This window comes from Lepidochelys kempii, chromosome 7 (genome assembly GCF_965140285.1).
Source record: "Lepidochelys kempii isolate rLepKem1 chromosome 7, rLepKem1.hap1, whole genome shotgun sequence".
NCBI classification, from domain to species: Eukaryota; Metazoa; Chordata; order Testudines; family Cheloniidae; genus Lepidochelys; species Lepidochelys kempii.
The window spans coordinates 103,622,663-103,639,212 of record NC_136386.1 but is presented as its reverse complement, the minus strand read 5'-3'; the positions used below and the strand labels follow the sequence as shown (position 1 = coordinate 103,639,212).

The 16,550-nt window shown below is 39.1% G+C and overlaps 1 protein-coding gene across 4 annotated transcripts in view; it reads left to right on the top strand.

Moving 5' to 3' along the window:
• EDRF1 (erythroid differentiation regulatory factor 1) overlaps positions 1-16,550 on the top strand; it is a 52,421-nt gene that overhangs the window by 23,799 nt on the left and 12,072 nt on the right. For all 4 annotated transcript variants that reach the window (XM_073354082.2, XM_073354083.2, XM_073354080.2 and 1 more), the window contains 7 exons: positions 2,430-2,687; positions 8,635-8,706; positions 8,798-8,948; positions 11,140-11,328; positions 12,479-12,679; positions 13,145-13,363; positions 14,368-14,591. In XM_073354082.2, the coding sequence (XP_073210183.2) occupies positions 2,430-2,687; positions 8,635-8,706; positions 8,798-8,948; positions 11,140-11,328; positions 12,479-12,679; positions 13,145-13,363; positions 14,368-14,591 (1,314 nt within the window). The remainder of the gene's footprint in view (positions 1-2,429; positions 2,688-8,634; positions 8,707-8,797; positions 8,949-11,139; positions 11,329-12,478; positions 12,680-13,144; positions 13,364-14,367; positions 14,592-16,550) is intronic.

Here is a 16,550-nt window from a genome sequence, read left to right as displayed (position 1 = left end):
TTGGAATTATAAGGGAATGGGGAGCAGGGGCTGTGGCGGCATATGGGAGGCAGAATGGGGGTTCAGAGAACAGCAATGGGGTGGGAGACAAAGACCATAGAATGGGAGCCCCCTCAGCCTGGCGTTAGTGGTGGGTGTGGGCAGTCCTGTCTGAGCAGCCAGGGGAAGGCAGTGCTGTGTTGCCAGCTCTTGCAAATAGATCACGAGTCATGAGATTTTTGGCAGCTGCAGGAGGAGCTCTCACAATGATGCAAGCAGCTCCTCTGATCCTGTGATTTTTTTTTCAGGGCTGAGCACATGGGCAAAGCTTTGTGAGAGCCTTGGAGCACAGGACACAGATGGGTCTTGCCACTGAGCTCTGCCTTGAATAGCCCTATAGCAGAGAGGATGGTCCTTGGAGAGATGTGGAGCGGGAAGTCAGGGGAAAGTCCGGACCCAGCAGCTACGCTTTCTTGTCTCCCACTGCCTGGGATGACTTCTCTACTTGCGATCCAGACTGAGGAGAAGGGAGTGTCAAGATAGGAAAATATATGGCAGTTTCCCTGTTATCCTCTGCTCACTCCTAAGATAGTAAGTGGTGTCTCCATCTGAGCAGCCAAGTCGAGGCATGCATTTTTGTGTGCATTAAAGGTTGACTTTTCACCTAAAATTCACACACTCACAGAAGAATAAAGGGAAGTTAAGTCAAGAAGTACCAAAATACGTGGCATGATGATATCCTCATGCTGTCTGGGGCCAATCTCATGATTTTGGGGGATCTGGTTTGTGATTTTTTTTTTTTTTTTGGATAACTTCAGGCTGGCAATACTGAATATAGCCTGCGTGTGAGGACCCAGAAAATGGGCCGACTTGAAGATAACACCCAGGTTACAGGTCTGAATAACCGGTAGAATGATGATCATGTCCACAGTCGTTGAGAAAGGAGGTAGCAGGGAAGGTTTGGAGAGGCAAGATTAAGAGCTCTGTTTAGCTATATTGAGCTCAAGCTGATGGTTAGATATCCACAAGGAGCTGTTGGAGAAAGAGAATGAGACTGTAGTTTGAACAGAAAGAGATGGGTCTGGAGTAGAGAGGTAGAAGTAAAGGCCTGCAGCCTGAAGCTAGCTTTGAAACTCTGTAGAAGTGTAGTGCTGTTTTGCTGGTAGTCAGGCTTGATCTCAAATGACCGAGTTACTTTCTGTGTCAAGAAATGTGGCAAGACGGATACAAAGTAATATGGAGAGGATCGCCAGGAACAGTCTACTTAGGAGGGAGCTGAAGCTAAAGTTTGTTACTACATTCCTACCTCAGGGGTTTTGTTACTTTATAAAGAATAAAGGCAAACCTCCAAAATGGGATAAATTTTGACCACAACCTGTTATATGTGCATTGCATTGAGAGTAGGGTTGGGATCTTGACCCTTTATAGGGTTGTAACTTCTTAGTTTCCTGTAAGTTGTTTTTGTCACGCATATCTGCAGAGCCAGTTTCTGCTTTGTGCACCAGTGGTGTGTTTATCTTTAAAATTCTAATTTCAAGTTTTAGTGTTCGCAGTGATGGATGTATTTGAGCTTGATTTTTCTTGATAATGGAGCTAAGGTTGGAGGATGTTCTTGTAAATTTAAGCAGATTTAAACTTATTCTTCATTAGTAACCTTCACATTGATGAATAATACCTTTGGATAATCAGAATATAATACCTTGTATATCAATAGTGCCTTTCATCCAAGTATTTGAAAGCTTGTGACCATATTAATTAACCTTTTCAAATATATTATGCCTGTTTTTGTAGATGAATAAACTGAGACCTTGAGCTGAACGCTATCGTGCAGCTAATCTGAAGCAGTCAGAAATAAAATCCAGAAGTCATCTTCTCCCCCTCCCTCCTACTCCCCCACACCCCCCCGCAGACACTGCTCTGATCAGCTGTTCGTCTTGCTACCTTTCAATTGTAGAGTCACTTCTTAACCTAACGTTAAATGTTCCATTACAGGACTTCTACAGTGCAAAAGGTGTAACATCCATATCTGTACAGTCCATGTGGACTGTATCTTAGTAGAAGTCAAATACTATTAAAAATGACTAAAAGTTGTTAAGGGAGAGTGATCCTGGAAGAGCAGTTTAGTTTTGACCACTAAACAGCTGTAAATTTAAATGTATTAATACACTTTAAAAAACCCCACAGACCATTATTCTTTTACTGTAGTGGCAGTCTTTTTTTAAATTGGCTATGACATTTTAAGCATATTAATATCTATTTGCATGCACTGGTTAGGGATTTTGCAGGTACCTGTACAGTCTTGTGTGTGCATTTATTGGACCCTTTTCTAAACTTGTTCTTTGTCTCAGAGTGGAAAGATGCAAACTTCTATTTGAGTAGCCTATTTAAAAACTTGTTAGTAACTTGTAGTAGTGGGGTACACTAAAATACTTTTTTTTTTTTTAAATAAGATTATTGCTTCAGCAAATTACATGCTCTCAGAACTCTTCCAGTTAGATGAGCCTAAAAAAGAAGGTGCAGAGTTTCCTTTAAATGGGAACTCTGATGAAAGTTATAGTGAAGAGGAAGAAGAAATGCCAGATAGTGATGAAAATGGTTCCTACAGCACCAGCTCCGATCCACCAGATGACAATAAAGCAGTAGCTGTAATCAAATCTGTTGGAGAGTTATCAGTACCAGAAAAATATAAATCTATTCACCAAATACGGGTAAGTTACTAACAAGCTGTGCTGAATTTAAGAGGGTGGGAGGGGGAAACTTGAAATGAACATAGTGCGACTTGTATTGTCAAAATATAGTTAACTGGGAGCAGTTCCTTTTATTAAAAAAGGAACTGTCTAAAGACCTTTATGTCACCAGTTATTTGTGTACCTCAGATGAATTGGAATATTGGCAGAAAGGAAATAAAAACTTTGGGCCGAATTGTGGCTCTCTGAGTTTTATCCTATTGCAGATGCAAATGAATATTGTTTTTGTTTTATTATCTTGTGTGTGTATTCTACTTGCCTGTTAATTTCTGCATAGCCACCTATAGAGAAATTACTCATCCTTGTTGTAGGAATATTCTGAATATGGAATGGTACTTAACAGCTGTTGAGAATTAAGGGCGGTCCATACTAAAACATGTGGTTTACCAGCATATCTCTGGAATGTACCTTAACAGCTTGACATGCAGAGAATCTGAGTGTTACCTCCCCACAAAACCATGGAGTTACTCCTCAGCTCCCTCCTTGTCCGCTCTCAGAATTTAGGAATCTTTGTTTAAAAGTTTGGTTGTGTTGAAGCCATTCTGAGGGAAGAAATCTTACCTTCTGCCCCACTTACGGGTATGAAAAGATGAATTAGGCAGCGTTAGTGTAAGCCATAATGCTGTCTGCATGCACCTCAGTCATAAATTTTCCAAAAACTTGTCTGGTATATGCTTCCATAATATGTAGATGAACAAAAATATAATGCAATTACCATCTGTCAGACTTCACCAAAGCCGCTTTTCATTAGTACAATATCTAAAACAACCAAATAATGTGAAACTGAGTTTTGTCATTTAGCTCCCAAATGTTAACAAGGTTTCACTTTGCCTCTTGACAGTTAATTAAGCCATATCTGTAGCAGTGAAGCGCTTGATTGCCTCATAGATTCATAGATTCATAGATATTTAGGTCAGAAGGGACCATTATGATCATCTAGTCTGACCTCCTGCACAATGCAGGCCACAGAATTTCACCCACCACTCCTAAAAAAGACCTCACACCTATATCTGTGCTATTGAAGTCCTCAAATTGTAGTTTGAAGACCTCAAGGAGCAGAGAATCCTCCAGCAAGTGACCCGTGCCCCATGCTACAGAGGAAGGCGAAAAACCTCCAGGGCCTTCCAATCTGCCCTGGAGGAAAATTCCTTCCCGACCCCAAATATGGCGATCAGCTAAACCCTGAGCATATGGGCAAGATTCATCAGCCAGATACTACAGAAAATTCTTTCCCGGGTAACTTGGATCTTACCCCATCTAAAAACCCATCACAGGCCATTGGGCCTATTTACCATGAATATTTAATTACCAAAACCATGTTATCCCATCATACCATCTCCTCCATAAACTTATCGAGTTTAATCTTAAAGCAAGATAGATCTTTTGCCCCCACTACTTCCCTCGGAAGGCTATTCCAAAACTTCACTCCTCTGATGGTTAGAAACCTTCGTCTAATTTCTAATCTAAATTTCCTAGTGGCCAGTTTATATCCATTTGTTCTTGTGTCCACATTGGTATGGAGTTTAAATAATTCCTCTCCCTCTCTGGTATTTATCCCTCTGATATATTTATAGAGAGCAATCATATCTCCCCTCAACCTTCTTTTAGTTAGGCTAAACAAGCCAAGCTCCCTGAGTCTCCTTTCATAAGACAAGTTTTCCATTCCTCGGATCATCCTAGTAGCCCTTCTCTGTACCTGTTCCAGTTTGAATTCATCCTTCTTAAACATGGGAGACCAGAACTGCACACAGTATTCCAGGTGAGGTCTCACCAGTGCCTTATATAACGGTACTAAAACCTCCTTATCCCTACTGGAAATACCTCTCCTGATGCATCCCAAGACGACATTAGCTTTTTTCACAGCCATATCACATTGGCAGCTCATAGTCAACCTATGATCAACCAATACTCCAAGGTCCTTTTCCTCCTCCGTTACTTCTAGTTGATGCGTCCCTAGCTTATAACTAAAATTCTTGTTATTAATCCCTAAATGCATGACCTTACACTTCTCACTATTAAATTTCATCCTATTCCTATTACTCCAGTTTACAAGGTCATCCAGATCCTCCTGTAGGGTATCCCTGTCCTTCTCTAAATTAGCAATACCTCCCAGCTTTGTATCATCTGCAAACTTTATTAGCACACTCCCACTTTTTGTGCCCAGGTCAGTAATAAAAAGATTAAATAAGATTGGTCCCAAAACTGATCCTTGAGGAACTCCACTGGTAACCTCCCTCCAACTTGACAGTTCACCTTTCAGTAGGACCCGTTGTAGTCTCCCCTTTAACCAATTCCCTATCCACCTTTCAATTTTCCTATTGATGCCCATCTTATCCAATTTAACTAATAATTCCCCATGTGGCACAGTATCAAACGCCTTACTAAAATCTAAATAAATTAGATCCACTGCGTTTCCTTTATCTAAAAAATCTGTTACTCTCTCAAAGAAGGAAATCAGGTTGGTTTGGCACGATCTACCTTTTGTAAAACCATGTTGTATTTTGTCCCATTTACCATTGACTTCAATGTCCTTAACTACCTTCTCCTTCAAAATTTTTTCCAAGACCTTGCATACTACAGATGTCAAACTAACAGGCCTATAATTACTTGGATCACTTTTTTTCCCTTTCTTAAAAATAGGAACTATGTTAGCAATTCTCCAATCATATGGTACAACCCCTGAATTTACAGATTCATTAAAAATTCTTGCTAATGGGCTTGCAATTTCTTGTGCCAATTCTTTTAATATTCTTGGATGAAGATTATCTGGGCCCCCCGATTTAGCCCCATTAAGCTGTTTGAGTTTCGCTTCTACCTCAGATATGGTGATGTCTACCTCCATATCCTCATTCCCATTTATCATGCTACCATTATCCCTAAGATCCTCTTTAGTCTTATTAAAGACTGAGGCAAAGTATTTGTTTAGATATTGGGCCATGCCTAGATTATCCTTGACCTCCACTCCATCCTCAGTTTTTAGCGGTCCCACTTCTTCTTTCTTTGTTTTCTTCCTATTTATATGACTATAGAACCTTTTACTATTGGTTTTAATTCCCTTTGCAAGGTCCAACTCTACTTGACTTTTAGCCTGTCTCACTTTATCCCTACATATTCTGACCTCAATAAGGTAGCTTTCCTTACTGATCCCTCCCTTCTTCCACTCCCTATATGCTTTCTGCTTTTTCTTAATTACCTCTCTAAGATGCTTGCTCATCCAGCTTGGTCTACAACTCCTGCCTATGAATTTTTTCCCCTTTCTTGGGATGCAGGCTTCCGATAGCTTCTGCAGCTTTAATTTAAAATAATCCCAGGCCTCCTCTACCTTTAAACCCATAAATTCTTCAGTCCAATCCACTTCCCTAACTAATTTCCTTAATTTTTGAAAGTCAGCCCTTTTGAAATCAAAAACCCTAGTTGCAGATTTATTTTTGTTAATCCTTCCATTCAATTTGAACTGAATTAGCTCATGATCACTTGAGCCAAGATTATCCCCTACAACCATTTCCTCTATGAGATCCTCATTACTCGCCAAGACCAGATCTAAAATGGCATCCCCTCTAGTCGGTTCAGCAACTACTTGTTGAAGGAATCCATCAGCTATCGCATCTAGGAAAATCTGAGCCCTATTATTATTACTAGCACTCATCCTCCAGTCTATATCTGGGAAGTTAAAGTCTCCCATGATCACACAGTTTCCATTAGTATTTACTTTATTAAAAACATTAAAAAGGGCTCTATCCATATCCAAATTAGATCCCGGTGGTCTATAGCACACCCCAAGCACTATCCTAGGGGAGGCTCTAATAGTTTTCTTCCCCAATTTAATTATTGCCCAGACAGACTCAGTCATATCCATTTCATCGCTTCTTATTTCTTTACATTCTATCTCATCATTGATATACAGTGCTACTCCACCACCTTTACCTTTATTTCGGTCTTTCCTAAACAGCACATACCCTTCAATACCTGTAGCCCAATCATGACTACTATTCCACCAGGTCTCTGTTATACCTATAATATCTGGTTTCACTTCCTGCACCAGTAACTCTAGTTCCTCCATTTTGTTACCTAGGCTCCTTGCATTAGTGTACAAACATCTTAATTTTTGCTGTTTGGCCTCACTCACATTCTGTACCCTATTAGGCACGGTTATTTTACTACCAGTATAACCTATTAGACTTGTATCTACACTGCCCTTCCTCCTACCTACAGCTGTATCCACTCTTACTTCATTTTCTTTCCACTCTATGCTAAATTCTGGCGTGGAGATTACCTGGACATCTCCCAACCATCTCCCCCAAATTCCTAGTTTAAAGCTCTCTTAATCAGTTGTGCCAGCCTCCATCCTAGAAGTCTATTTCCTTCCCTACTCAGATGAAGTCCATCCCGAGAGAACTGTCCTCTATCCATGAATGCCTCCCAATGGCCATACATCCCAAAGCCCTCCTTATAGCACCACTGCCTAAGCCATCTATTGATAGTCATAATCTTGTCACACCTTTGTTGCCCTTCTCTAGGAACAGGCAAAATCCCACTAAAGATCACCTGAGCCTCAATTTCCTTAAGCGTCCTCCCCAGCCTAACATAGTCTCCCTTAATACTTTCCAGTGAGAATCTAGCCGTATCATTTGTTCCCACATGAAGGATAATTAGGGGATTCTTTCCCGCTCCCTTTAGAATCCTTTTTAACCTCAGGTCTACATCCCGTATCTTAGCACCTGGAAGACAGCACACCCTCCTATTTTCTGGATCAGCTCTGGTTACAGGCCTATCTATTCTTCTCAATAAAGAGTCCCCAATCACATAGACCTGCCTTTTCCTAGTGACGGTGCTATTCTCCAGTCTATCCCCTGTTCCCTCTGGCTGCAAGTTTTTTCCATTCCCATTCTCCCTTGTAATCCTTTTTAACCCATCCTGTATCCTCCTGGGGCTCATATTTGGTGTAATCTCCATTAACTCTTCCCCTTTTCCTATAGGACTAACCGCTCTTCTCTTCTTCCTTGCCCTGTCACCTTCAGTGACTACCTGCTGAGCCCCTTCTTCATTTTCCAACTCTGCAAACCTATTCTGAAGCTCTATTTCTCCTTCATGCTTAGTTATCCTTCTGCAACATGTATATCATATCAAAAAGGTTGACTTTTCTTACAAGTCCCTATGCCAAATAACCGAAAGAGACTGATATTCTGCAAAATCAATCACCCATGGTGGTTGATATGCTGCAAGCTTTAGTACTTCAAGGCCCCACTGCTGAAAATGTAGCACCCTGTTGGTGGTAGAAGCCCTACACTGATTTTTCTTCTTAAAACTCAGATTCATAACTGGAGAGTACTGCACTTCTATTTGCAGGGTTTGGATTGATATTACACTGGCAGGATTTCATCTTTCTCTCATACTAAAAGTTGGTCAATGAAGATTGTTCCTGTCATTTAGAAAAGATGGTTAGGGTGAAATTCATCCCTCGTTGCACAGTTAGAGTAATGGGTTATGTGGAAGGAAATAGAATTTACACACCTGCCCGCCTGCTCCCTCCCTTACCTCCTTCTAGGGTGTGGGGCTTCATTGCAGTCACTGTATGGCTGCTTTTCTGGAAAAAGGCTGCTTTCCTTCTGTGGCCCTTATTTTAGGATTTTGGGTCACTAAAACAAACTGGTTATGAATTTTGGTCAGTTTTGGTAAATCTAGTTAAACCCTACAATGACAGTATCTTCAGTTCCTGAAGTAAAGGAAAGAAATGTTGAGGTCTAGATATAGTATGAAGTTTAACATATTTCATGAATGGCCTTCATTATAGTTTAACATATCCCAATAAACTGGATTTTGCTGTCTATCTTTTAAAGCTTCGTAGTTAGTTTGCTTGTATTTTTTTTTAAGTAGCTCTGCCTTCCTAAAATTTTTTTTTTTAATTAAGCCTAGTTGTGCATTTCCTGTTTGCCATGACACTGAGGAACGGTGTAGACTTGTGCTCAGCTATGTTCTAGAGGTAAGTTTCCTAATGCTGTTGTGTTTTGGTATGTTTATATTTAGTTCACCTTCCAAGTAAATACTTAATGAAAGGCTTTTTCTTTTTAAAGGGCTTGAAATCTGTTGACAGCAGCATTAAAAAAGATGGTGACCTCCCTGCAGCCGACCCCACCACCCCAATCCCATTAAAATACGAAGATGAATCCACGAGTGGTGGTCCTGAGTGTCTGGAAAAACAGATGGCTTTGTTTTTAGACAAAAGTAAGCTGAATTGTTTTGCAAATAGGACCTTTTCAATGGCACAGCACACTGCTGCTATTTTATTTTGATCGTCTAAACAATGTACTTGTAAATCATCAATTACGCCATGCACTGAAAAAGCAAAAAAGGATATTGCACACAAACAGAAGTGGAGAATATAGGCCTCTCCTTTTAAATATGAAAAGAAACAGGACAGTAGGGATTCTTTTAGCATATTAAAGATCCTTTTATAGTAAGTACATAAGGTTACTGCATTTTATTTAGATGTGGCTTGCCACTGGCTTCCATAAAGATTTCATTTTGTTCATAGATTGTGATGTAGTGCCCCCTTTAGATTTTTTTTTTGGCAGCTTTAGGTTTTGTCACTTAGATATTATCTTTATAAGACTATGGATTTTGGCAATAATTTTAGTGTCAACATCGTGCTCATTGCTGTGCTACACATGCGCATGTTGCCAACGTATAAAACATTAACAAGGATATTATTTGCTTGCCTTGCAGTTATAATTCTGCCTTTTATGCAAGAACTGTAGGAAATATTTGAATAAAAATGTCTGTTGAGTGTGTTTTAAATCACTAAAGCTGCAATAGCCTGCATTTACTGCTTCACCATAGTATCGGAGCACCTTACTATAGTGTTCTGGCTCTATGTAAAAGAGCAATAAGACACAGTTGTCCTATAACTATAATTCAAAAAACAAATGTAGGGGTTCTTAGATGTGTAATTAAAATTTAACTTTTAGTTGGAGTTTCCTTCCATTAATCCAGTAGTTTAGTTGAAAGCTGAATTGGCTGCTAAATTTTTTTTTCTGGGAGCTGAAAATGACAAGGTATTTAAGAGTTAACTTTTTAGAATATATATTAAACATTGAAATCTAGCTTTAAATACCTATATTGTGGTAGATGAAATACTAAGAAGATTATTGCCATGAAGGTAGGTAGTGACTATTGCTTCCAAGATATAAAATAATACTGCTATGCTTTGCCAACTCTCAAACCAAAAATGTATAATAAAATTTCCCAAGTCTGTCTTAATGAATAATCACGGGAAAGGTCTACTATTTCTCCTCCAACTTTAATTTACAGCCGATGGTGTCACTTGGAAGTCGGTGACTTGTAGATCTGCAAAGGACATAGTGAGCGGTTTTTTCCCCATAATCGGTCCAGAATTTAAGACTAAATATACCACCAAATAGCTGCATTACAATCTGAGCTAGGATAAACACCTAAGCAGTACCTCTGATTTAAGTCTCCCTTTTCAACTTTTGATAGCAGCAAAAGGAACTGACTCAAGTCTTTCAGAGTACCAGCTAGTGTTTGAATAATAGAGATTGAATTTAAACTAGACCAAGAAATTTCGAAGATATGTGAGAAACAAAGTTTCTCCCTTTATTGTACCTATGCTTTTGTTGTGCAAAACGTGTAGTATCATGCTCCTCCTGAAATCTTTCCCATACATGAAGAAAGAGTTGGGGGAGGCAGGATTAACAGTAGTTTTCCCTCAAATTTAATGTTTTAAAAAGAACCTTTGCTGACACCCACTGCACTGTGTCTGACTGTTTAGGTTGTCTGTATGATGTATCATACTTGTCCAGAAAGAGAGGTGTGCTCTTCTCCAGGCTGACTTAACGATGTGATCCTATAAGCCAGACCCTGGGGTCTGCCTTCCTGTACAGAAATGAGTCTCTGGCCTGAATATTGTAGAACTTTATCTGCTTCAAAGCCCCCTGAACTGGTGCGGCAGAAGCCTTTGGTGCGAGGACCAGGGCCTTTGGCCCAAAGCAGTGGCGCATTCGGTCTGGTAGCAGGGCTACTCCAGCATCAAGGAAACAGACTCTTCTGATGAGGCTAAGGATGTCCTGGCACTAACAGGGTGGAAGATTTCAACAGTTCCTTCTTCCAGGCTGAAATTGGACAGTACAGTTTGTCGATTCTGAGCTAATATTAGGGTTGCAAGGATTCAGTACAAACCAAAAAGGTCACATTTGTGGATCTCGCTGGAGCCCCAGCTGTGGGGCAGGGCGCACAGTCCCAGCTCCATTCCCTGCTTCAGCAGTTGTCAACTGAAGCCAAAGAAGTCACTGAGGTTCTAGTCAAGTCATGGAATCCGTGACTGCCGTGACCTCTCTGACTAAATCGTATTCTTATGGATTAGATTTAAGATTTACTTATTTTATTTTTGTATTTATAGTGGGCTCATTTCAAAAGGATAAACATTCCAGTCAATCAGGAATGATTCCTGGATCCTGGCAGTATAAAATGAAACTCCAGCTGATTCTGAAGTCATCGAAGGCTTATTATGTTCTATCTGATGCTGCTATGAGTCTTCAGAAATACGGAAGAGCATTACGATACATTAAGTTAGCTTTACAGTGCCATGGTAAGTAATTGGAGTTCTTAAACAGTGCACATAGACAATGGCAAATACTTCTGCCGCACATTGAAAAAGTCTGTGGCATCGGAGGACTGAATTAGGCACATAAATCCCATGCTTTTAACAAATATATTATAATAAAGAACTGGCTTGGGCTAGTTGGACGCAGGGAAGCCTTTTAGTTTAGATCATAGGTTTCTTCTGTCTCATTCCCTTTGTCCCCATTACAAAATGATAACAATTTGCACAAGTGGCAGTTTCACTTTGAAGGCAGAGGGGCAGGAATCAGCGTATAGACTGGGACTTGAAGTCTGGTGCCTGGAATGTGTAGAAAGGCTAAAATAGCACCTTTATTCATTATATTTGGTTTGAGCTATTCTTACATATTCCTCATTTTCAGAAGTGCTATATTCACTCAGAAACTTTAAGTAGATACCCATAGAGTGGAGTGCGTTTCCAACTAATACTGAGACTTTGAGTAGAATGATGGAGAATATTCTGATTCTGTTTCCTGGTTATAACACTGAGAGTTTGAATAATCAGAAAATATAATAGCTTTAAAGTGAAATTCTATTCTGGTTTTTAAAAAAAAAAAGTGCATTGTGCTTTGCCAAATTCATTGTTGTTCAGTGAATTGAGATCAAGCTCTATTTGTTAGTAAAAATATGTGAGGGGAATAGTTTCTCATTGTCATCCCTAAAAAATCAGTCTGAGATTTGAAAGTCAAACTCTTCTTCCTCGTACATCATCGTTAGTAATAAAAAATTCTGTAGGCCAAATCCTGCCTTCAGTTATACCTGTGAAAATCCTATTGTCTTCAGTGGTTTTACACTGAAACCAGTGGTTTTAGACTGAAACCAGTCTTCAGTGGTTTTACACTGAGGGCAGGTTTAGACCTTGCATTTGTAGGTTAGTTAACAGTTCTGTGTGAGCAGGGATAGAATTCAGTCTATCCTCCTTATCTGTAATTGCTGTGCAGTTGTAACAGGGATAAAAAGTAGTACCTGACTCAAACTACACATACAGGGATCAGAACTGTTGTGTAAGATGTCACCAGTCTTACATGGTCACTCTTCTACGAATAGTAAAATTTGGGTTCTACATGTCTCAAATATCTTAGTGCTTAATTTTGCTTTCTTGGGTTCCCCCCCACCAGATACTTACTGCTGCCTCTGCACCAATATGCCTGCTGAAGTGCTACTGTTTCTTTGTCAATGTTTAACCCTTTGTGGTGATATCCAGCTAATGCTTGCCCAGAATGCAAACAACAGAGCTGCGTATCTTGAAGAATATAACTACCAAACAAAAGAAGATCACGAAATATTGCACAGTCTTCATAGAGAATCCAGCTGTCAAGGTATAACATCAAAATAATAATATATTTGGCTGAATTAGTGTGGTCCTATCTGCCAATACTTATCCCACAGTGTTTCCTCAGATTTTGGCAAAACAGTATAGTATATCACTCCTGAGGGTGGGGGAACCTTATGGTGCTTTGGTGCTGTTTCTTTCTTGTCAAAAAGAAAGCTGAACATAGAAATTAAAATAGCTTTTTAGGCATATGGCTTTTCTGGAGAGTATATGATAAAATCATGTACTTTAAATATATCTAGAGTTTAAAAAAAATTCTTCACATCTTTCAAGTAATGGCCAAATTCTGCCTTTCTTTAGGCTCTGTGGAACCCCTTTGATTTTTGGGCACAACTCAGTCATTTTTATCAAACCTTTACTATTACACTTTTTTCATAGTCCCTAAAATAAATAACATTTGTTTAGAAAGAATTTATAATTGACATGCAGTTTTTGCTGTTTGTTTTTCCAGTATTTGCATGGGCCACTGACTTGTCTACAGACTTGGAATGTCAGCTTTCGGTTAGCTGCAAGTGCTATGAGGCAGCTAATGAAATCTTGCTTTTTAGTAACTTAAAAAAACAAAATCCAGAGCAGCATACACAAGTACTGAAGAGGATGGGTAACATCAGAAATGAAATTGGAGTATTTTACATGAACCAGGCTGCTGCAGTGCAGAGTGAGAGAGTGGGCAAGTATTTTTTTTTTCACTTGTTATACACTATTCTATTCAGGGGTTTACATCAAACAGTGTAACAGTAATTATCTTCAGCAACAGTATTTGAGAGATGTCACCTGAATTCTTTATTCCAGGAAGAAAGGGAATTTCAAAGAACTTCTTTGTAACAGATGCGCTCTCCTGTAGTTAATGGCATATTAGTGCTTCCATTATAAGCAATGTTTTTCAGGGTACTCCACCTTACACGTGAACACCTTAGTTTGTACTAAAATATGGAATATAAGACTCTGGAGAAACTTTATAGTAGTTATAATTCCCTGGAAAAAATATGAATACTAGCACAATTGTCCTCACAAAAATGCCCAATTATAGTCAGGCTATTACTATAGGTAGGATATTATTGCCAAATTTCTGATTTGATGATTATTTTGCTGTCCTTTCTTTTTCTTTAACAAAATAATATTTAGCTGAAATCGAACCTTAATGTTAAACTGTAAGCAACTGGTTATTTAAACAAATTACTCATGGTTACTTCATAGCATAGTATCTGAGTTATTTCTGTCTACTTACAGTAGGAAAGAAGTGGTATCTGAGTACTTTGAGGTAGCTGAGAAAATTGTCTTTTTAATGGTCATTGTCTTACCAGGTCTTTGTTAACTTTCAGTGGTTTTCGACTTAATGTTATCAGAAGGCACTGACTGTTTTCAGCAAGGCAGTACAGGGTAGCATCTGTTGACTTATTCAGAATTTCAACCACTTTGTGACACTAACCACAAAGCCTACATCATTGCTAGTTGCCAAAAGATAATGGATTAAGTTTTCCTTTGCTCTGGCCAAGACCGAGCCCTCTTGGTGAACTATTAAGTCTTCAGTCTTGACTTGTATGCTTTTCTGGAATTTAACACTATAGAAACATGAGAACAATAATTTAATATAGATGTTGATGGTTTAAAAATCTTTAAGAAGCTTGAATGAAATTGTAAGACCTTTTGCCCCCTCCCCCTCTTTTGATCTAGTGAGCAAAAGTGTATCTACAGCAGAGCAGCAACTGTGGAAGAAAAGCTTCTCTTGCTTTGAAGAAGGGATTCATAACTTTGAATCAATTGATGATGCAACCAATTCTGCCCTTCTTTTATGTAACACTGGAAGACTGATGCGAATTTGTGCTCAAGCACATTGTGCTGCCGGAGGAGATTTTAAGCGAGAATTTTCCCCAGAAGAGGCCCTTTACTATAATAAGGTAAAAGGCTTGTTGATCAGCTCGCAGTTCCTCGCTTAAAAGAATGGGCCTTGCTATTTTGCAGTGATTTCCCACTAAGCATGTGCGTAAAATAGATTTCTCTGGATGGATCATTTTCTGTAGTTCAGCATTTTCAAACTAATCTTTATTGTGGGGGAGTGGTGGATTGGCCTCTGGGTCAACTAGCAGACACATTATGACTATTTCAGGTGAAGCTTTAAATGTAGAAACTAAAAATATTTTGTGTATTGATTTCATATTAATTGAAAGTGTATAGGAAAATACCAAGAATAAACATAACTATGTAAAAATGCTCACTATGAAAAATAACAGGTATGTGTTTTGTCAGTTACAAAAAGTAAAGTTGATGATTGATTTTTTTTTTTCCCCCCTTCCCCTGACAAGCAGGGAGTTGCTCTCACAAATGCACACTTAATTTGTGAGAGCAATTTCTGTGAAGCAATGTGCCGATTTCAGTATATGCATACAGTCACTTACACATAGACATTTACATTTGCAGTTACGCATTCAAATTAAGCATGAAGAGGCATGTCCGAGTTTAGAAAATCAGGCCCGTAGTATTTTGATTAGTAGTACTTTTTCCAGATCTGATCATCTTTAAAAAGATTGCCGTTTCCTTGCTTACCTTACGTTATACACACAATTTATCAGAGGTAAATAATTTTGATATTTCTCAACATATGTATTTCTGTTTGTCCTAGGCCTACAATGCCCCTTGTGCAGTGTTTTTGAATTATTACATGCAGCAGTAGTATTGGGACTTGGAAAGTGGTATTTAACAGATGACCTTAAACTAACATTTAACTCTTTTCAGAGTAACAGCCGTGTTAGTCTGTATTTGCAAAAAGAAAAGGAGTACTTGTGGCACCTTGGAGACTAACCAATTTATTTGAGCATAAGCTTTCGTGAGTTGCATCCGATGAAGTGAGCTGTAGCTCACGAAAGCTTATGCTCAAATAAATTGGTTAGTCTCTAAGGTGCCACAAGTACTCCTTTTCTTTTTATTTAACTCTTTAAACTACTTTTTTTCCCTCTTTTTAGGAACCAAAAATTTTATATTTTAAACATTCAAAAAATGCATTCAAAAATGAGTTTTCAGATTAGCTATAAAACAGTCCTTAATGGATTTTAGGACCTCAGTGAAAGGAGAGCAAAAATTGTGAACATATCTGATGGAAACACTATAACCAATGAACTTAAAGATCACCCTTGCTATAGTTAAATATTGTCCTTTTTAGATTTTGCATCATTCATTTAATGATTGGACAGATCCCGAAGCTACTAGGAGAAGCTGGGGACATTCAGTCTTCTCCATCTCATTGCTAACTGATTGGTAAAGATCTCAGAAGAAAATATCTTAAGTAGCACTTTTAATTCAAAAGGATTCTCAGGGCTTCCTAAAGTACATAGAAGACCACTGATATACTGTTAAAGTAGAACTTGACAGCACTTTTTAAGATAGAGGGACCTTTTTGTCCTGAACACTGGGACTGAACCCTCCAACTCTTGTGAATAATGCTATGGAATCTTTAGTATCTGTATAAACAAGTCCTCAGTGTGTTAGGTCTTGGGCAGAAATCCTCCTGGCCTCAGAGCTCAAAATATCTGAACTGGACAGTTCATTTTTGCAGGAAAAAGAGCTGGATAGCCTTTGCAGCCTCCTGTACATAAAGCTTGGCTCTGAAGCAGTGTCTTTGCAGTATCATGTTGGAGGTAGGCTTATGGGTGGACAGGGAAGCTGGATGGACCATGACTAGGGAGTGTCTAAAGTACACCACATGTCCCATGTTTGTGGGGGCTAGTTGCTCATTGTATAATGTACTCTGCTTCCAGGATTGGGTGGATTCTGTCCCTTCCCGTGTGTAGCTACCTTGTACCAAGGCCTCCCTTCTACACAGGAGATAAGGATTTCATCCTTATTGCTTAATTTTGCTTCCA